General features: G+C 37.2%; 1 protein-coding gene and 1 pseudogene across 1 annotated transcript in view; one reads left to right on the top strand and one right to left on the bottom strand.

Annotated features, from left to right (window-relative positions):
* The window catches only part of STK38L (serine/threonine kinase 38 like), an 83106-nt gene extending 62644 nt beyond the window's left edge, over window positions 1-20462 (top strand). Inside the window, exons 4-14 of the mRNA XM_045873721.3 lie at window positions 1074-1196; window positions 1445-1528; window positions 8241-8364; window positions 10052-10206; window positions 10567-10669; window positions 10854-10915; window positions 13486-13603; window positions 14017-14140; window positions 15105-15200; window positions 17445-17536; window positions 17638-20462. Of these exons, the coding sequence (XP_045729677.1) occupies window positions 1074-1196; window positions 1445-1528; window positions 8241-8364; window positions 10052-10206; window positions 10567-10669; window positions 10854-10915; window positions 13486-13603; window positions 14017-14140; window positions 15105-15200; window positions 17445-17536; window positions 17638-17765 (1209 nt within the window). The 3' untranslated portion in view covers window positions 17766-20462. The remainder of the gene's footprint in view (window positions 1-1073; window positions 1197-1444; window positions 1529-8240; window positions 8365-10051; window positions 10207-10566; window positions 10670-10853; window positions 10916-13485; window positions 13604-14016; window positions 14141-15104; window positions 15201-17444; window positions 17537-17637) is intronic.
* Window positions 2576-3012, bottom strand: LOC123844963 (large ribosomal subunit protein P1-like; annotated as a pseudogene).
* Window positions 20463-22116: the final 1654 nt, after the last annotated feature.

Here is a 22116-nt window from a genome sequence, read left to right as displayed (position 1 = left end):
ATCTTCTTAGATTAATTTTGTTGGAAGTTTCAGAATTCCATTGCACTGGGATGCACATTTACCTGTTTCCAATTGATTGATAGTTTGCCATACCTTTTTGAAAACAGACACAGGAGTAGGAAGACACCATTCAGTGGTTATACCTTGAGCTGCATTTAAAAGCAGTGTTTCTGAGCTGTGATGGCCGTGTCGACTTGCCTTTCCCTCAGAATGGAACTCCTGAAAACCTGGTAGGGTTCAGTTGACCATGAACAGGTGCTTAATTTTTTTGATTTTCTTTATTTCCTACTATATGTGACCTCTACCAGGACCTAACAGAAGGTCGACAGAGTTTTGTTTGGTCAGGGGGAAAATGACGTTTAGAACAGTGAAGTGAACGCCTCTTCCAAATATAACCTTCGGGTATTTCATAATGTTTCTTATCAGCGTTTGTTATTTTTTGGTGATCTTTGGAGAGTACATTATGAAATTCCTGACTTGAATATTTTAATGAATTCTTTATGTCATTATTATTATTATTTTGCAATTTCATATTCTTAGGAAGTTGTGTGCCAAATCTCAAAGCAGTTTATTAAAATTTATTTAAGAAAAAATTCTATCATAAGTAAATCTCCATGGAAACACTGCTGTGGTATTATTTTGGTGTCCTAAATCTCAGGAGTTGTGACAGAACAACCTGGAAATTAGGGAATTGAAGCAAAGTAGATTGCCTGACTGTAAAATTCATGATGAGAATACTATTAGCATTTCCTAAAGCTTAACTTTTATTTATGAATTAAGTTAGCATATACATGAAATACAAGATGAACTTCATTAAGATGAAATATGTAAAGGAGTCCACCTCAAGAATAAAGATTTATCAGTTGGTGAAAATAAAAAAATGTTTTCTTTAGATTGTTTTATTCTTTCCATGCTTAACAAATACTCAACTTTGATAAATAAGTTCTAACACTCGTATATAATACTTAAGATACTTTGCCCCCATTCTACATATCTTATCTTTTAATACTACAGGCTTCCTTTAGAGCAATCTAAATTTAGAATCATCCTTTTAAATTGTCTTTTTTTAATAGAAAAAGTTACGCCGATCACAACATGCCCGAAAGGAAACAGAGTTCTTACGGCTCAAGAGGACCCGACTTGGCTTGGATGACTTTGAGTCTCTGAAAGTTATAGGAAGAGGAGCGTTTGGAGAGGTTACTTCCTTTTTAAAGACACTGCTGTTGAAAATACGTAGCTTAAGATAGTTTAAAATATGTATTTCAATAGGTTAATATGTATTAAAATAGTGTAATGTATCAGAATAGTTTAATTTTAAGAATTCCTAAAATATAAGCAATGGCAAATTGCAACACTGATCCCTTTAAAAGGACTTACCTTTTACTCCTAAATCAATAGTAGTGACAGTTTAACATTGATAGCATGGTCAATTTTTACATTCTAGGTGCGGCTGGTCCAGAAGAAAGATACAGGCCATATCTATGCAATGAAGATATTGAGAAAAGCTGATATGCTTGAAAAAGAGCAGGTATGAGTTCTTTAACACATATAACTGAAGGAATACCACTGACTAGGTGTTAGAGTAAATGTTAATATTGGAATTTGTAAAAAAGAGTCGACACATCTTACTGTATACGGTCTATTAATTTTTTGGTAGCCTGTTTTATTGTTTCTCAATTCTTATAGTTAAAATTTCTTCCAAATTTATAATCTGAAAATGTATTAGCCTGTTCAGCCTGCCATAACAAAATACCAAAGACTGGGTGGCTTAAACAACAGAAATTTATTTTCTCACAGTTCTGGAGGCTGAAAGTTCAAGATCAGGGTTCTGGCACGGTTTGATTCTAGCGAGGTGCTCGTCCTGGCTTGCAGATGGCTTGCTGCCTTCCCACTAAGGCCCGCATCGCCTCTCCTTGCTGTGTGCACAGAGAAAGAACGGGAGCTCTCTGGTGCCTCTTCTTAAAAGGACGCTAGCCCCCTCTCCCTCTATGGCTTCACTTAACCTTAATTACTTCCTTGGAGGCCCCATCTCCAAATTCAGTCACCCTGGGGGTTACGGCATCACCATAGGAATTTGGTGGGGCCACCATAGGAATTTGGTGGGGCGGGGAGGCAATACACAAACATTTAGTCCATAACAAAATACCTTCTTTTCTGACTTCAGTGAAAATAAAGGACAGTTCTCAGCTTCCTTAATCCCTATCACATATAAACAAGACCAGTCTCCTGTGAATTGGCTGATTTTACATATTTCCAAAATCTGCAAACCACCCCCCTCCCCCAATTTCATACTCATGGACTCTCTATGTTTGCTGTGACTTAATGCAGCTTAAGGGTAGGCCATAAATCCGAAAACATCAATAGTATTATTTATGTATTCCCTTCTGTTTCTGGTCTGGGTAGAAGCTCTGTAGAACCCTAAATGGATTACATATGCTAGGGGAGGACTCAACAACGGAGTATAGAGGGAGGATGGCCCCTCTCTCTACCTAATGCTCTACTTCAGTTTTTTAGTCCCTGCCTAAAGGCTATTATTAAGAGTTCAGCTTTTGACTGAACAGGTTACAGAAGAGGTTTAGTCAAAAAGACCAAAATGCACGTCCTCATCAGACTCCTCTCTTTGCTTCCAATTCCTTCTCCTCAGTGGGGGCAGCCTTGGTGGAGGGGGCGGGCCCTCCTGCTGGGGCAGCACCAGCCCGCTGGGGTGGCTCCACCAGCCCCTTGCTTGCGGATGAGGCTCCTGATGTTGATGTTGACATTGGCTGGCGGCCTTTGCAGACAAGTCCAGCCAGAAAGGTTCAACTTTTACACCCGCTGCTTTAATGAGGCATTGATCTTATCCTCCATGACTGGAGGATGAGGGCTGAGTAGATGCAGGCGAGCCCGGGACAGCGCCATGGTGTGGGTGAGTGCTGTATCTGCAAGGTGCTAACCGGAGGAAGTGAGGGTCTCATCCAACACGGTCCTAGCTTCCTCGGAAGGACCCAGCACCTTAGCCGCAGCTGAGAAAAGTCCCTCCTAAAACTTACTTAGTTATTACAGCAGTATAATACTGGTTTTTATTTAAATATGCCCCCCCCCCTTGAATTTTCACTGCATTCTTTCACTTTATTTCTATTTCATGCATTCAACAAGTATTTACTGGGGGCCTATGATGTGCCAAATGGGCCTGTGGTGTTCTAGGTTAACACATAGATGGGATTAACAGTACAAACCTGATCCTTATTTTTTTCTAGAAGTGGGGAAATAGGCAGGCAGCAAATAGTCATGATTGAGAAAGACTACAAAGAAACTTTTTACAAAAGGATAAATTGATGCAGATGATCTGGGTTTAAGAGGAAGAATTAGATCAGGGAATGTTTCTCTGAAGAGAGAATATTTGATGAAAGACTAAATAATGAGAAAGAATGACAGATAAAGATCAGGTAGAACAAATATCCAGGCAGCAAATGCAGAGGTCCTGAGGCAAGAATAATCTTGGCCCGCTTAACGAGAAAGAAGCCATTGTGGCTAGAATTCAGTGCAAGAAGAATGGTGGGAGAGGTAGGCAAGGATCAGATCCCAGAGCTCTAAAGGCCAAGGTAGAGCGTTTGGGTTTTATTCTAAATGCAATGGGAGGACGCTCTTGTTTGAGGGGGAACGGTATGTCTGATTGTTGTTTTACAAAGATGAATTAGTCCCTTTGCTTGCTGATGGAGGAAACAAGAGGTGAAGCAGAGAAGCCAACTGAGAGACTGGTGTACCAATTCCAGCCAGGATGTGATTGTGGCTTAGAGCAGAGAAGCTGAAGAAAAGTCAGATTAAGTATATGTTTTAGTGGGAGAGCCAGCAGGATTTTCTGTGATGTCCCGTATACTGGGGGATGAGAGGATGGGTAAGGATAGTGAGGGGAAAATGGAAGAATCAGGATACTACCTAGAGTTTCATTTAGGAATGGGACACATTATGGTGTTGTTTTCTGATTTAGAAGAGACTGAAGAAAGAACAGATTTGGAGATAGTGGGAATGAAGGGTTCTCTTTGTGGTATATTAAGTTTGAGTTGCCTGTTAGATCCAGGAAAAGATATTAAGTTCACAATTGGCTGGAATCTGGAGAGAAGTTTCACTAGAAATATAATTTGGAAGCCACCAATATATTGATCATATATTGGGGCAAGATGAAATTGCCTAGAAAACAAATATAGTAGAGAAGGAAAGAGGGCCTGGATCCAAGCCCTAGGGAACAATAGGCAGAAAAGAAACCAGCAAAGGGAACCAAGAGGGAACATCTAATCCGGTAGGGGAAAACTGGGAGAACATGGTGTCATGGAAGCCAAGAGAAGAGAGTGCTTAAAGGAGGAGGTAGGTGGTCAACTATGTGGAATGCTGCTAAGAGAGTACAAGAGGAAGACAAACCAGTGGATGTCACAATATGGAGATTTTTTAATAATTTGGCAAGGACATTTCCAGTGGATTGCAGGGCAGAAGCCTAACTGAAATGGTGAGAAAGAAAATGGGAAGCAAAAGTAGGGAATGTGAGTGCAGCTAAATCTTCCATGTGAGGTAGAACAAAGAACAGATTGTTTGTTTGTTTGTGTTTTTTTTTTCCCAAAGAACAGATTTGTAAAGTGAGACTTAGGGTAAAAAAAGGATTTCTTTTCTTTTCTTTTTTTTTTTTAAGACAAATGTTTTGATGCTGATTAGAAGAATCCATTAGAAAGAAAAATTGAAGATGCAGGAGAGAGGGGACGGATAACTATAGGAATACCCTGGAAGACAGAAGAGTTGATCTTTGAGAGGAGTGGACTGTACCTATCCATTAAAACAGGAAGGAGAGGCAGAGAAAGTGGGAACAAATGCGGGGTGGTTGATCTGGTAGCGTCAAGTGCCAAGTTCGTGCCTGCGTGCAAATAAGTGAGGTCATCATCTCAGAGTAGAGAGGGACAAGCTGGCTTGCTGGAGGTGTATAGAGAGAGAATTTGTGAAATAGTCCCAACTATTGACTTAAAGGGTGGGAAAGCAGACTTGCTGCAGAAACACAGTTGAATGCCCATTGAGATTTGCAATCCTGAATGTACAGTGAAACCTGTTGGCATAGTTGGGTGACCTTTCTGTAGTAATACTTAGTTGCTCTGGGGTAGATAGAGAATAGACCGAAATTTGAGTCTAATTAGGGTTGGTGTTTTACCAGGCAAATACAATGGAGGAAGGGGACAAGAGAGTTCAGAGTGTTTGCAAAAAGAGTGATCAGAATGATGGAATCTAGGCTGGGTAGAAAAAGAAATGAGGTTGTGAGGAGAGCAAAAGAGAAAAAGTTGTAGAATCCATGAAAGGAAGATTGAAATACAAGAATAAGAGATCTGGAAGGATAAAAGGTAGAAAGAGAGTTCCTCAAAATGGAGACTTTAGAGAGGGTACAGTTATTGGTGATGAGAAGGCCAAGACGATTACCATGGGTGGCTGAGGTGCAGTGGCGGAAGAGATCATTGAAGATGGGGAAGAAGTCAGTAGATAGGGCATTTGATGGCTCACCTTATGGATGTTGAAATCTATCCATGAGTGGAGAAGCTAGAAAAGAAGTTGGTGAGCCAGGAGCTGAAGTCATGAATGAGTGAGAGGGATGACCCAGGAGCTCTCCAAATGGTAGCCATGAGGATAGATGGTGGCTGATGGAGTTGCACAGTGTGTACTTCAAAAGAGCTGCAGAGAAGGAGAGGGTCACAATGGTACAGAAGCAGCAGAAGAATGAGCAGGAAACCTGCCCCCTCGCCAAGTAAGGCATGAGAGTAGAGCAGGTCATTCTTGAGAACTCACTGTGCGGGAAGACAGAACTGTCAACAGCCTGGTTTCAGTTAGAATGACAAGGTGAAAGAACCGTCCAGAGGTGAGACGATATGGGACTTTTTTGAAGACACACTGATTCCAGAGGGAAGAGGTTGGTTTGGAACTCAAGGAAGGTCGAGGTATTGAATTGTATTAGAGAATTACAGATAATGATAAGAATAAAGGTCTGGGTCAAGATGTAGAGCCTCAGAGACAAAGAGATAAACAGTATCTAACTAAGCCATATGGGATTAGTCCTGGATAGGGTTTTGGAGGAGGGACAAAAGGAGCAGTTAGTTCCAGCTATAGTCTTCATCTTACTAGCCAACATGTGGCTACCAGGCACTTGAGTGTAGCTAGTCTGAATTGAGATAAGCTGTAAATGGCAAATATATACCAAATTTTGAAGACTTTGTACAAAAAAAAAATCTCAGTAATTCTTATATTCATTATGTACTGAAGTGATAAACTATATATAATTAAAAATATTTCATCTGTTTCTTTTTACTTTTTATGTGGCTACTAGAGAACTTTAAATTACATTTGTGGCTTGCATTGTATTTCTGTTGGACAGCACTGATCTAGAATATTTTCCCAGAAGTTGAAGAGTTTCTGACCACTGTTCGTTCCTATGCAGGGAAAATCTCACTGGAGCCCAAACATCAAGTCTGTTTTGCGTTTTGTTATTGTTTTCCCCCCTATATAAATTAATTTGCGTTTGCTACCATTGAATTTCATTTTAGAAAACCTTTTCCCACTCAATTCTAATATGTCATTATGTGAAGTGTTTATTACATTTATTTTAATACTAACCAGTGCACAAAGTAGCAGTTTATCTCCCTGATATTGTGGTACCAGATTACTATGTGCGATAACTTCCTATTCTTTGAAAACATAGGCCCATTTTGAAAACATCCTGTAATCTGACTTCAAGATATTTAAAAACAATCAAGTCAAGTTGATGACATAGTTTTTCCTGACAGCAGCAGATGCAACATCAAAGGCTTAAGGTTTTTCCTTTACTAATCTTAAAATGCTTTGTTGAAGGCAATAGGTAGGAATTTTGATACCATTGTTCACTTTATGAAACAGATCCAGAGAGATTCTGAGGTTTTTTCATGCCCGAAAGCAAGTTCTTAGTTTTCAACTGTTTTTCCTGTGCTTTGATCTCAGAGCATTTATTGTACCAGGTAATAAATACAGTAATCCCGAATATGACATTTTAAGCAGATCATATTCCATTACCATGAAAAGGCTTAGGAAATCTGGGTTCTCATGTGCTTTGGGCCAGAGTTCATAATGATGCACAATGAGAACAGCAAAAGGATAAAATCAAATATTATTGTTAATCTTTGAAGAGAACATATATAAATATATTAATGCAAAACATCTGAAAATTGATTATACCAACCCGATAAATTACTCAGTTTATAAAATTTTCCAGTCTATAAAATGTTCATATAAAAGTATCCCTAGTATAATTGTATGTCTGACAAGTCAGCAGCAAAACCCCCAGAAGTTACACTAATTTGCTGTAGATCATGTTAATAGATATTATAGAGGCCTTATATTTAACAAAATAATATAGTTATTATAATTGAGAAGATAATACAAAGTTATTATAAATGTTTCTACTTGTTAAAAAAAACCCAAATGTTTAAAAACCACATAAGGCCCCTTTTTTTTAACTAATAGCACTTACAAACAGTTTGCTAAGGACCCTGACTTTGTCATACCAACCTGTTAAGGCATTGCTTATTACTTTTTTTTTTTAATTTTATTATGTTATGTTAGTCACCATACAATACATCATTAGTTTTTGATGTGGTGATCTTATTACTTTTAACTTTCAAAAGTCAGGCCAGGGGCACCTGGGTGGTTCAGTCAGTTAAGTGTTCGACTCTTGGTTTTGACTCAGATCTTGATCTCAGGATCATGATCTCAGGGTCATGAGATCTGACCCCGCATCAGGCCCTGAGCTCAGCACAGAGTCTGCTTGAGATTCCTTCCCCCTTCTCCTTCCCCATCTGCTCCTCCCCCTGCTTGCTCTTTCTCTCTTTCTCTCTCAAATAAATAAATAAATAAACCTTAAAAAAAAAGACCAGGGGCTGAAATTTATATAACAAAGCCAGGATCCTTGGCAAATAAGGATTCTGGTTGGAAAGTTTTTGGACTAAGCATTTTTCTACTTCAGAGGCCTCAGCTTTCTGTAATGTACCTGTAGATCCCACCTTTTCAGGCCTAAAGATAAACTCTAAAATACACCATTTCCTGAGGTTCTCCATATATAATGAGGATCTGAACATGCGTATATATTTCAAATCTTTTCTAGAACTCCCCCTTTCCTTCATGACTGTTACGGAATTGGATGGTAAGAGGTAAACTTGAAAAAATGTGTAATGTGTTGCAATTATTTTTTTCAAAATACATTCATCTAGGTGGCCCATATCCGAGCAGAAAGAGATATTTTGGTAGAAGCAGATGGTGCCTGGGTGGTGAAGATGTTTTACAGTTTTCAAGATAAGAGGAACCTTTATCTGATCATGGAGTTTCTCCCTGGAGGTAAAAACAAACGTAATAGCAATGACAGACTGAACACAAGCACATCTTTATATGTAATTATTATCCTGTTTGTTAGGTTTACTGTCCTATTCCTAGCAGTCATGGTTTTCCGTAGTCCCTCCCATAATAATGCTAATTTTCACCACAAATCAGATTATTTTGAAGGAATAATAAATGCACATTTTAAATACTACCAGTCTGGGTTTACAGGGTATAATTAGTTAGATTGTTGCAGGTCTAGAGTTAGGAACAATAAGTCACTAAAGAGAAAGACAACCCAATGGGCAAATGATAGACAATATATAGAAGAGAAACTCTAGCAGGTCTATAAATACATAGGAAAATGTTCAACTCTGTTCATATTCAGGGAAATGCAAATTAAAACAAAAATGAGCTACCACACATAACTGATTAGTAAGAACATTAAGAGTCTGATGAGGCTGTGGGAGAAACTGGCCTCTCTTGTATCTAAATTAATCTCTAACTCTTACAGAGAGCAATTCATAGATACCAGTGAAGTTGAAAGTGCATGCGTCCTACAATCCAGCAATTTTACAACTAGTGTATTCCCCAGAGATTCTCCCAGACACATGCACAAGAGACCTGCGAGACCACTGAAGCATTGTTGTGATAGTGAAAAACTGCAAGCAAGATAAGTGTCCATCAGTAGAATGGATAAATAAAATGTGGCATAATTATGTGCTGAAATATTTTACAGCAGTTAAAAGTCAGGAGCTCTATCCATTTCAATAAGAAGAGCTCAGAAACAGTGGAGTAAGAAAGCAAGCTGTGGAATTATATGTACAGTTGATATCATTTATGGAATTTTAAAAAATTTTGAAAGACTGTAATTTCATAGATTAAGATAGATGTATATGAAAACATATTTTAAAAATAAGCTAGAAGGGTACCCACCAAACCAAGTCCATGATAATGGTTACTCAGCAAAAAGGGAAGGGGGAATAAAATGGGATAGAGGACAAAGAACACCTTTACATGTCTTTTTTTTAAGACTCGAAGTATCATAAAAAATACTAACAGTTGTCAGCTCTGAGTTGTAAGTTCGCCATTGTTTATTCTTTGCCCCTTTTTAAAGAAAAAATTCCTTGAAAGTAAAAGAATATCTTTTAGTGGGATAATGTTTTATTTTTGATGGACTCCATTGTTTATTCTTTGCCTGTTTTTAAAGAAAAAATTTCTTGAAAGTAAAAGAATATCTTTTAGTGGGATAATGTTTTATTTTTGATGGACTCCATTGTTTATTCTTTGCCTGTTTTTAAAGAAAAAATTCCTTGAAAGTAAAAGAATATCTTGTAGTGGGATAATGTTTTGTTTTTGATGGACTGAAGAGCTCTGAACATTTTTGAAACTTGAATTTGAAAGACTATATCCCATTTCCAGGCGTGCTTACTCTGATTCATTTTCTCAGTTCAGCATATTTTCCTCGGTAACTTAGTCGGGATGTTGAGTGGTGGATATTACTTCATTATCACCTGCTTTCTACCTTAAAAGTCATTAAATGTCGTGAAACTTCTGCTAATGCAATGACACTTTTTTTACTTGGCTCCAGAGACGGTTGGAGGTGTACTGGGTGGGTCGTACAATGCAAAAATCAGGCATAGGTTGTACAGATACAGAGGAAGCTTGAGGTGTTTCTAATACATGATACTTGGTTTCCCTTATGTAGGTGACATGATGACATTGCTAATGAAGAAAGATACCTTGACAGAAGAGGAGACACAGTTCTACATTTCAGAGACTGTTCTAGCAATAGATGCAATCCACCAGTTGGGTTTCATCCATCGGGATATTAAACCAGACAACCTTTTACTGGACGCCAAGGTATGTGAAGAAACTGGTGAATTATTGGGTTGCTGATTCTTTTATGGAGTAATGGAGCTGATTTTGTGATTGAATGGGCAACTACCATTTATATTATTGCTCAACTACGTGATGTCATAGAATGATGTGATGAGAGAAGACTCGAGTGAACTGACATCAAGGGAGGATGGCTGTATTTATCTTCTTCCATTTTCTACTTGTAAAAATCGTCGTCGTCAAATATTTATAATTTTACTTATCACCTGTAAGAATTCTTATAATGCTAAGAGTTTTTATAATGATTGCTTTTAAAAGAAGATAAGGCTTTTGTTTCAAAGTTAATATAATCTCTTGATTTTACTGGATTTTTTTTTTTTTTAGGGTCATGTAAAATTATCTGATTTTGGTTTATGCACGGGATTAAAGAAAGCTCATAGGACTGAATTCTATAGAAACCTTACACACAACCCGCCGAGTGACTTCTGTAAGTCTGATTTTTTTTTCCCTGGGTAACATAGTGTAGCTGATTTAATTCAGTATTGTTGAGCACTGAAAGTTCTCCTCCTCTCCTCACTCCTTAAACCAATGTATTTACATGTATATTTGTGAATTTGTTTTTTGGTGGAGTTTTTTCCCTCATGATTACAATTCTCTCTTATTGAAATTAGCATTTCAGAACATGAACTCAAAGAGAAAAGCAGAAACATGGAAGAAGAACAGGAGACAGCTGGTAAGTTAGCCATGTCTTTAAGAAAGGTTGCCCTGGTTCTAAAATTTCAGTGGGTTTTGCTTGATCATTTCCTATCTTCACAATGATTAGTACTTACTTTGTAGCAATGATAAAGCTGCTTCCTGGATCACATAGTTCTTTTAGTTTCTCTGTAACATTTCCTTGCCTGGAAAGTAAATGCTGATTTTTACTTTATGATTTAACTTTATAGCATTTTATGGCTCATACCTATGATTGAGTAATCTGTCTACTAGTAATTAGCACAATATAAAACTCACTGAGATGAGTGTGATTGTAGTGAATGCCTTGTGTGTTCCATTTTTCATACTTGTTCTGAAACAACAAACGCCAGTCAGCATAAGTAAAGTGGTTGTGTGTTTCTAAGAACTTCTTCATGGACAAAGTAAATAGGAAGTTTGGCATGTTAACAGATAAAACAGATGAAATAAAATTAGAAAGCAGACTTTACCACAGATAAACTTAACTACTCTTTTTGATGACAGTGGGATAAAACTACTTTCGCCCCACACTATTTCTCCTTTATTACTTAGTGAATATAAGAATTGTTTGCCCCTTTTCCTCTTCCCTTTAGCCTATTAACTAGGTCCACGAACATTCTCAGGGTTCGGAATGTGCCTTTTGACTGTTTTCCTGATCTCTTGTACAGCCCGGTACATTCAGACACTCTATAAATACTTGTTAAATTCAACCAAGTGATGAAAGGGAAATTAATTCAGCATTCCCTCTGAGTATTGGTGAGGTAAATAGACTGAAAGATAGTCTGATACCCTCTCCAACCAGATAATAAGACCTTTGCATGGTCGAACTCATTCTGTCAATGGCCCAAGTAATTAACTGCAAGCTTCCTGTGCTTGTAAAACATTTCAGTGTTTTTAAAAGTTAAAAAAAAAAAAGAGAGTTTTAAAACTATGGAGCTATGAATTAATGACAGAAACTTCCTTCTACTTTTAAATGTGCCATTTTCAGATCAGATTTTACCACTGAGAGAAGAATTGCAGTATTTCCTACTTTTAAGGGGAAAAATGAATACTGCTTAAAAATATGGTGGGAATTCGACTTACAGAGTACTCACAGGTGATTACTGCTGTCATGTTTTATATTCTTGTGGACATTATCATGACTTCTATCAATGTTTATTTACCAAGGGTGAAGTAGAGGGGACTCTTAGTATTTTGGGTAGGAAATCCTTTAGATCTTGTATCCGCCCCCCCCCCCCCAACTAAATGCCAATCAGCAACCTCCCACCCCCACCCCTCAGGTCCTTGAAATGAGAAAATCTGCTGGCACTCATTTTCAAGTGGTCCCTAGCATACTGCCCTTAATTGAGAACTACTGCCTTAAAGAAATCATTTTTGTAAGATTTTATATGAATTAAGAATGAAACACTCCATTGCTTTCTAATGGATAAGCAGTGCCCTGGAATTAGGTTTATAATGAAAATACCTGATGTTTATATATAGTAGCTTGTAGTTTCCAAACCACATTCCTTTTCTTGTTTCATCCTCCTATCAACTGTGTTAGGACTGTATTATTACTCCAGTTTTCTGTAAGCAGAAGCTGAGGCTCAGATGGGTTGAGTCACTTGCCCGAGAACATATCAGTTGTGAGTGGTGGACTCAGGCCCACTGGGTTCAACCTCTTTATTCTTTTTGAAATGGGATTGTTAACCTTAAAAATAAAACAATTCTTTTACCAGCAAAAATGGGTTTATTCGGGAATAACAGAGAATTGCAATTTGGGACAGGCAAGCTGTGGCAAAACCATTGGCAACTCCAACAAAAAAGAAGAAAAATGGTATTTTAAGAGAAGAAGGAGGATTTGAAAGGAGCTGTTTTGAGCAAAAGTCCATTGGAGAAAAGCAAGAGTTGAGGGTGGTGAAGGTCTCTCCTTGGCTGAGTTGCAGGGTAGTTGCTTTCTCATAGGAGATGCAGTGTGTATCTTTCCCTGTTGGGGCCCATAATTGGTGATTCTTTCCCTGTTGATGATTCCTCTGATGGGGTCTGTAATTGACAGTCCCTCCTGTAACTGACAGCGAGTAGTACAGAAGTATAGCTCCCCCTTCTAGCATCCCAAGTCCACGTTAGTGAGCTGTCCTTTTATTAATTTTCACAGGACTTAGGGCTAAATATATAAATAATTTAGTTGAGCTTCTTGGGCAGGGGTCAGAAATCGTATCTTTTTTTTTTTTTTTAAGATTTTATTTATTTATTCATGAGAGACAGAGAGAGAGAGAGAGAGAAGCAGAGGGAGAAGAAGGCTCCCAGGGAGCCCGATGCGGGACTCGATCCCAGGACTCTGGGATCATGACCTGAGCCGAAGGCAGACGCTTAACCGTCTGAGCCACCCAGGCGCCCACAGAAATCGTATCTTAAATAACATATTATCTGACTTGGTACCTGTCACTAAGCTCTCTACATGGTAAACATGCAAAACAAGTATTGAATGAAAATTTAACTGCTGTATTTATTGCTTTTTCCAGTAGTGAGCCATACTCAGATCTTTCAAACATATATTTAAGAATGCTGGTTTGATAAGCTCTTCCTTTGCAGGCATATTCCACAGTTGGGACACCAGATTACATTGCTCCAGAAGTATTCATGCAGACTGGTTACAACAAATTGTGTGACTGGTGGTCTTTGGGAGTGATTATGTATGAAATGCTAATAGGTATGTCTTATCATTTGTTTATGTACATACTATATAAATTTCTGTGAGTGCCACTGATTGAACATATTACAGATATCATGGGCTAAAATGACTGAACTTTTTGACATCCCCCACTGTCAACAGTGATAAATACCAGTGAGCTCTGTAGAGATTCAGGAAAAGGGCATTTAACCAGAACTCCCAGAGTGTCAAAGTTGTATCTACATGGTCTTTCGGATAAAGGGGGTGATGCTTTGAATCCTTTATTTTATTGCCTTTATTAGCAATTTTATTATAAATTGATGAATGGTGACATTTTTTATTGTTGAATAGAACACTTCCAGCTAATTTTCTTTTCCTATGGCACATAGACAGTAGGTAGAGTATATTTGATTATTAAAGATGATAAAACTTGTGTTTTCTCGCATATGCAGGATATCCGCCTTTCTGCTCTGAAACTCCTCAAGAAACATACAGAAAAGTGATGAACTGGAAAGAAACTTTGGTATTTCCTCCAGAGGTACCTATATCTGAGAAAGCCAAGGACTTAATTCTTAGGTTAGTGGTTAAATCCCTAGAGGAGTTTATGGTATTTTAAAATTTCACAGGTATCTAAAAAGATCGAACTGCCCATTTTACTCTCGTGGGAGGAAAAGGACCACCACTGATCTATACAGTCAAAGAGATCAATAAAGAAAATGTGTTTTTTAAAAACTGCAAACAATTAAAAGGAAACATGCAGTAAAAAAAAAGAAAGAGTTAAGAAGAGGAAAGGTGTCTTGTATCATTTCAAAGGTCACTCCTGTTGGTACGCAATGACCCTATTTCATTAAAGGGAAAAGGGAAAATAAATTGTTAGTAGCAGTTCATATCACAAGTCTATATATGAAATTGTTTCTAAGCAAAGGATTTCATTTTGTTTCTCAACTAAGATGAAGTTTGGTAAGGAATATAAATTGGGACAACCTATGAGAATAGCTAATTGATGGCATATTATCAAAAATCTTTAAACTGTATATGACCTTTGACCCAGTAATTCTAGGAATTTTCTTATGCAGATAATTAGATGTGTGTAAAGATATAGGGAGAATATGTTTATCATATGTTTTTAGTAATGAACAGTTGAAAGCTAAGTGTTCAACAAGAGTGGACTGGCTAAATAAACTGTAATATTTCCACATGCAAATTCTAGAATATGAAGTTATAGAAAAATATACAATGACTTTGGGAAGTTTTCTCAGTATATTAAATGACAAGAATCGCCCTAAAACAGTAACTACTGTACTAACATGTATTTTAAAAATTGCAATAAAAGACTAAAAGGAAATGGCTTAAAACTGTTTACAGTGGTTCTCCCTGTCCAGTGCAATTACAGAGGATTTCTGTTCTCTCCCACATTTCCCACAAGAAACAGAGCTGACTTTGGTAAACAGAGAAAAAAATGAAATGTTTGAAAAAAAATGCAAATAGGGTACTTTAGGTGTAATTTGCATATGATCATTTCTCTGTTTCCATTTTCTAGATTTTGTATTGATTCTGAAAACAGAATTGGAAATAGTGGAGTAGAAGAAATAAAAGGTCATCCTTTTTTTGAAGGTGTAGACTGGGGGCACATCAGGTACGCTCATAGGCTTCGAATGGGAGAGATTTAAGTAAAAACGTTTGTTTTTTACTACGTTTAGCAATTAATTTGTCTCTGATTCTGCTAAATACAAGAAGTAACACTGTTACGATAAGCCCTCATTTTTGTCCTATTCTATCATACTGTATACTGTTCCTCTCTGTCATATACCATCTTCTTTATAAAGTTATAAGAAGACACAGTCCCTTTTTTAAACACTGTGGGAAAAGGGAAATGATGCAAGTAACTTTTAAGAATTTGCCTGTAGTTGTTACTTGTAAGCATTGGCCTTTATTCAGTTTGTGGCCAAAGTACCTTCAGTAGATCTGTGACAGTACTGAAACATAAAACCGATCATGCTGTTTTCTTCCTTCCCTTTGTACTTAGAATATAATTAAGGCAGCGTAGCTGCTTTCAGGACTGTGGGGTGTGGCTCTTCCCTCATCTGCCCCAGTGGCATCTTATATGGTCTTTCCCACTCCTCCCACCTCAGGGCTTTGCCATTTGCTCTTCATTCTGCCTGAAACGCTCTTCTCTCCCTGCTCCTTGCTGTCCCCACTCCCGCCCCGCCGGGCCAGCTCCTGTTCATTATCCTTTGAGACAGCTAAGGAGTCACTTGCTCCACGCAGGTCTTCACTGGAACTCCCACTGTGTGCCAGGCACTCGACCTGTTGTAATAGTAACTCATTTTTTTTTGACCACTTATTATATGTCCAGCACTGTTCTAAGGGCTTTATGTGCATTTTTTCTCTCATCCTCATAATACACCTTAAAAAATAGGTACCATTATGATGTCTCTTTTACAAATGAGGAAGCTAAAGCACAGAGAAGTAATTTGCCTACAATGCCACAGCTAGTAAATAATCTAGCTGGAATTTCTCACTAGAATTGGACCCCTGGGTGTCCTGGTTCTTAACTGCTATGCCGCATTATGCGGGACATACCTCATCTCATTGAACTGAACGACGATTCCCCGCTTAGAGTTGGAAGGACGCTTAGAGCCCACTAGTGCAATCTCTTGCTTTGATAGTAAGGGAACAGTCGCAGAGCAGGGACTAGCCTGCCTCAGGTCATGCTGCTAGTTAATGACAGGAGATTCCATCTTAGGACACCAGAGTCTATGGTTCTTGTCACTAAAGTAATATAAATTTATTAAGTTACCACATTAAGTATAAATAAGTTGGAATGATTCTGGGAAAAATACTCAGGCTTTTAGATAACAGGCTTTGTTCACTTGTCACCTAATACATCCAGTTAAGTGTATTTGTGAAAAAAATAGAAGCAATAAAAATGGATAGCTTCTTTTAGCTATTTCTATTTTTAAACATTTTTAGCATGATAAGGTATTTTCATGACTGATTTTTTTAACCTAATTTCCCTGATTGCCTTAAAATTTATATGACAGAAGATTTTGGATTTAAATTTCATTGCAAATGTGTAGTCCTTTGCACTCCTTAATTTCCCAAAGGGTTTTTTGTTTTTCAAGTGTCTTTGTTTTTTATTTTTATTTATTTATTTATTTATTTTAAAGATTTATTTATTTATTTGAGAGAGCGAGAATGAGAGAGAGAGAGTACATGAGTGGGGGAGGGTCAGAGGGAGAAGCAGGCTCCTCACTGAGTAGGGAGCCCGATGCGGGACTCGATCCCGGAACTCCGGGATCATGACCTGAGCCAAAGGCAGTCACTTAACCAACTGAGCCACCCAGGCGCCCGAGTGTCTTTGTTTTTTAAAGTAATCTCTACACCCAGTGTGGGGCTCGAACTCATGACCCTGAGACCAAGAGTCAAATGCTGTACTGTCGTCTGAGCCAGCCAGACGCCCCCCAAATGACTTTTAATTTATGGATCCTCTAGTAGAAGAATTCTATTCCTGAATTACTTAGCTAGGATCCAGTGCCCACAATAGTCAGCATACATTATGTAATTATAAAATTGTTTGAACAAAATCTCTTCTATTCTACTTTCCCTTTCATTAGCTCTTATTTTTCCCCTTTAAACAAAACAGCATGAAAAAGTCTGGGTACAAAGAAATAAAAATTCCAAGTAAATGGTCTTGTTTTCATAAAATATTATAGTCAACCATGACATCCACTTAACAGTCTTCAAGTCCACAATAAATTTCCTTGGCTCCTCTAATATCTATAGCACAGCAAGCAGAATTTGCAAGTAGAATTATTTTTGGAAAATTAAAGAGTTCAAGAAAATTTACCATGCTACTACTCAACCCTTTTTTTTATAGGGAGAGGCCAGCAGCAATCCCTATAGAAATCAAAAGCATTGATGATACTTCAAATTTCGATGACTTTCCCGAATCTGATATTTTACAACCAGGTAAGATCCTCTACAGCTAACACAATTCACAGTCTGTAAAGATGCCGACATGTTCACTAATGAAATTCCTTTGCTCTTGGTTAATTTTCCTATCTTTCTAGTGCCAAACACCACAGAACCGGACTACAAATCCAAAGACTGGGTTTTTCTCAATTATACCTATAAAAGGTTCGAAGGGTTGACTCAGCGTGGCTCTATCCCCACCTACATGAAAGCTGGAAAATTATGAATAAAGATCACGTTCGCCCACAACCAAGAGAACTCAGGTAGCTGCATCACCAGGCTTGCTTGGCGTAGATAACAATACACTGAAACACTCCCGAAGACGGTGGTGCTTACGACTACAAGAGGAAATTCTACAGGATTAGGATTTCTAAGACTACTACAGGAATTGGTTGGCAGTGCCAGCTGGCTTTTTTTTTTTAATATTTTATTATTTTTGTTAACTTTATTATACGAAGGTACTGGAATAAAAGAGACGTACATCCCTTTGTAACTGCACTGCCTACATGCGTATTAAGGTCCATTCTGCCTGTGTGTACTGTAACACCTCTGGTCAGTTCAGGAGAAACATATCATTTAAAGCAACATAGGCTAACCTGTAGGTCACACTGCAGTATCGCTGTCTTACTGCAAGTCTTATGGGTCTAGATAATCCAAAAAAGCCATCTTCCATAGTCGGTGTTGGAACACTTGCCCTACTGGTTTGGACATCTATAGAACGAATAGACATGAAGACAATTTCTGTAATGGTTTTAAGAAATTTTAAAAAGGAAATACACTGGTTATTTAAAAAATAGACTTTATCATCATGGTATTTCACCAACTGCACAGTCAGGAGTGACAAGTTTATAATAAGGAGGAAGTTTAACACCTTCACTCAAGCACTCCACTAATATATTTACTTTGCATTCAGAGATACTGATGACCTTTATATACGTAGTCTGTATACTCATAGGGAGATGTACTGTATTATATAAAATGTAAAGTTGCTTTTCTTGTGACAAAAGGACTTCTTTTTTAACAAGAGGACATGGCATTATTTTGATTTGATTATGGTGAGTTGAATTTAAGAAATGACCATGATGGCTGCTTGTAGAACTGGTGTATTTTTATTAAACTATTTTTTTAAATGTCAAACTTCTGATCATGGAAATGGACTTGTAGAGAACAAAGAGCTATCTACTTTGGTTTTCTAGAAAGTTGTTACATATCATGGCCGGTTAACTTTTCTTTCTTTTGGTGAAAATTTTTCCTTTGGTAGTACTTGTATTATTGTGCCATTATTTTCTTACACTCCAAATGTACCAAAGATCCTGAACAGAGTGGATGTTCACAATTGAGGAGAATTTTCCTTTCCTGTGGGAATGCCATATTCAGACACGACAGATCTTTGATAGAGGTCAGCTTATTCAAGGGCAATATTGTTCATGTTCAGCTACATCACTGTGGTTGACGTTCGTGGAATTAAGGAAGTAAATGCAGGCGGGGGGCGGGGGCGGGCGCGGGGGAGGTTGTAATGAGGATAGGGGAGATGATGTCAGCATAAAATTCTTTAGCTGTTTCCCGAAGAATTAAGTCATCTTTTCTAGCTCAACATTTTATTCTAAAATGACTCTCTGAGGTTTTGGTTTCATAACTACTAGTTAAGGAACAATACTTTATCAAAGAATGGCCTAATGTTTGTCTTAACTGTTAATTGATAGAGAGTGTTTTAAAGATACAACAATTATAACCATGATCTGTGATCAAAATCGAAAGTGATGGTTTATTTGTAGCTATGTTCTTCTTCATGGGGAAGAACTGCACAGGATCATTATGCAAATCTACAGAAGCTTTTGTAAATGCTGCCGCTAGGTAGCTCCACGATGTTTCAACAAGGCCATCCTGGTTGGTTGGTTGGTTGGTTGGCGGTTTTTCTCCCCACTGTTCTCTCTCTTTCCTTCTTCTTTCCATTCTTTCTAGTATTTGTTTGGTACTTACTATGTGTTCATCTAATAGTTCATCTCCATTTTTCTCATTTGGATCATGTGGCTGAGTATCTAGGAGAGAGAACTATTAAAATTTTGGGGTTATCTCAATTTGACCAGCTCTGGTTCTTCTAATTATAACTCCCTCTAATTTTAAAAAAATCTGTAACTGCTGCTCAGTTTTATGAGATTTTCTCACCCCAACCTCATCCCCTCTTTAAAAAAAAAAAAAAAAAAAGACTCTTTTGCTAGTGTGATAGTGAATGAGTAAAATAGGAGGAAACTGCATCATTCTCTAGTTGTAATATGGTAATTATTCTAGTATAGAAAAATGTCATTAATTCAAGTTGACGGGGGTGGGGGGGTTCACATAATGGAACTGAATTACCTAAGTTTGCTTTTTAATCGAATAAGAGGAGAGCATATTGGTTTTCATCTCCCTCATTTTTATTAGCAGGAAGAACTTGGAAATAGTTATGATTTCTTGGCAGTGGAAGGGCAGTTCTGGAAAGTTTACTTTGTTTAGAGTCTCATTTTTCCCTGGAGTTGACAGAGTGATTCACAATCTTTGGGGTTTCCTTCTCGTCACAAGCATTTCTTAAGTGCCTATTTAAAGCAATTAAAGACTGTGTCTGCCCTTTGGAAGCTAAGAATTTGATTCATGATGCAAATTAGCCAGATAATTTGCAAAGTACTCTTGAGATTGAATTTTTCCTATTATACACTTACCATATTTCAGGTGAACCATTTAATTTAAATGACAAAACCCTATCTAATCAACTGGGCATAATGACATTTTCTTTAAATTAGACTCTATTTTGAATTAAAGAGTTTTATTATAAACTGTGTGTTTTTGGTTTTTCTAAGTATATAGAAAGCTTGTATAATTCAGATATATTGATTTCCTGATTTAATGTAGACTTTGACTTTTTTATTAAAAAAAACTTTGTATTAAAGCAAGTTATGTTATTTTTCTTTTATGCTTTTCTTACTAACGTAGTTTAAATCTTTAAATTTATTGAAGCATAGTGCTATCTGAAACAAGGACTTTCTTATAAATCAACCTTTTCTGAGTGAAATGGCTGATTTAATAAGCTAGTAGTTGAATGGAAAATAACATGTGGAAAACTCCCAACTTCCTTTGGTTGCTAAGGCTTAAGATAGGGTTTCTCATTTATTTCTATAATAGCATACTACTTCTGTTTTTAAAACATCTGTATATCTTTGTGTAAGTCTGTAAATTTAAAAATATTTTTAATTTCATTTATTTTTGATGTTTTACTGTAGACAACCTTTAGACAATCAAACAATATCTACTGGCAAAAGAACCAGCTATCCATCTTTTGATGATCTATAAATTAATGAGTTGAGATTTTAATCAGGAGAGAGGGACCTAGCAACTAAACACATTTGCTATGAGGTGTTAAGTTTCAGAACATTCAGAACAACTGTTTTGTATAACCATGACTATTTCCTCTCGTCTTTATTTAACATTTATTTTCTCTTTAGAAGTGCACTTATTTCTGAAAAGTTTTAATGAAACACTTAAACAAACATAAATACGAAACACTTGGGACTCCTAGATATATTTTAGATTTTTATGAAAAAATGTGAGGGCATATTGCCACTTCAAGAAGAAATGAAGTAATAAAAATAGTTCTTAGTTATTTTTTAAAAAGCAATATAAATTATTCAGCAGTTGTCTAGAAAAAGTGATCATCGGGCTGTCAAGTTCTGTGTTTAGTTACTGAATTTCAAAAAAATGTTTTGGTGGCATGAGGCCTTTTTCATTGAAGGTAAGAAAAGAATAAAAACTATGTTTTTTATTTCTGTTGGTGAGGTGTTTTGGTTTTATATTCAACTTTTGAGACAGGTGTTATCCAAAACCCAAGAAAGACTCTTCTGTAAATATATGCAAACTTCACACTTAAATATCACATCAAGAATGCAATATCTGAAGTTTCAATTGTATTATGTTTAAACAATCAAGATAGTTGTACAGGTTTGTACATAACTACCCCAAAATCAATTTGCAAGCAGAATTGAAATTGAAAATGGCTCAGAATGGCATGGAAACTAGTAATCAGAGTGGCCTAGGTACCCAAGTACCATTACGTCCTGTCCCGTGGAAGACACTGATAAGCAGTCATGCTACTCTTTCCACCACGCTCAGACGGGGCCAGTCAGAATCCTGCTCATCCTAGAGGTATGCTCCTAACTGTTCCTGACTTACATCGTCTCAATAATGCCATTGTTAAGACAAAACAGTGAAAGCACTGAATGTGAAAATTTGGACATTGGAGCAAACTTGGAGACGAAGTGCATCTTTTTTCAAGAGCATCTTCTGATAAAAAGAACTTATATTTGTATACAAAATGCTTTCACTTACATTATTCATTTTGGTTATTACCACTACTCTGAAATAAACATAATTACTCTCATTTTACAAATGATGAACATGAGGCTGAGCGTGACTTACCCAGACACAGGTAATAAATTGCTCTTGAACCCAAGTCCAGTGCTCTTTTATTCCCCCCACATCACACAGCATGATGCTTCAGTGACAAATTGCCTCATGTGCTTCTAGACCTCAGAAAAATACTTGGGGAG

The sequence above is a fragment of the Mirounga angustirostris genome, unplaced genomic scaffold (genome assembly GCF_029215605.1).
Source record: "Mirounga angustirostris isolate CCGP_5_RB_7025 unplaced genomic scaffold, mMirAng1.0.hap1 SCAF_5, whole genome shotgun sequence".
NCBI classification, from domain to species: Eukaryota; Metazoa; Chordata; class Mammalia; order Carnivora; family Phocidae; genus Mirounga; species Mirounga angustirostris.
Note: the sequence above shows the minus strand (reverse complement) of the source record. Positions and strands in the feature narration are given on the sequence as shown.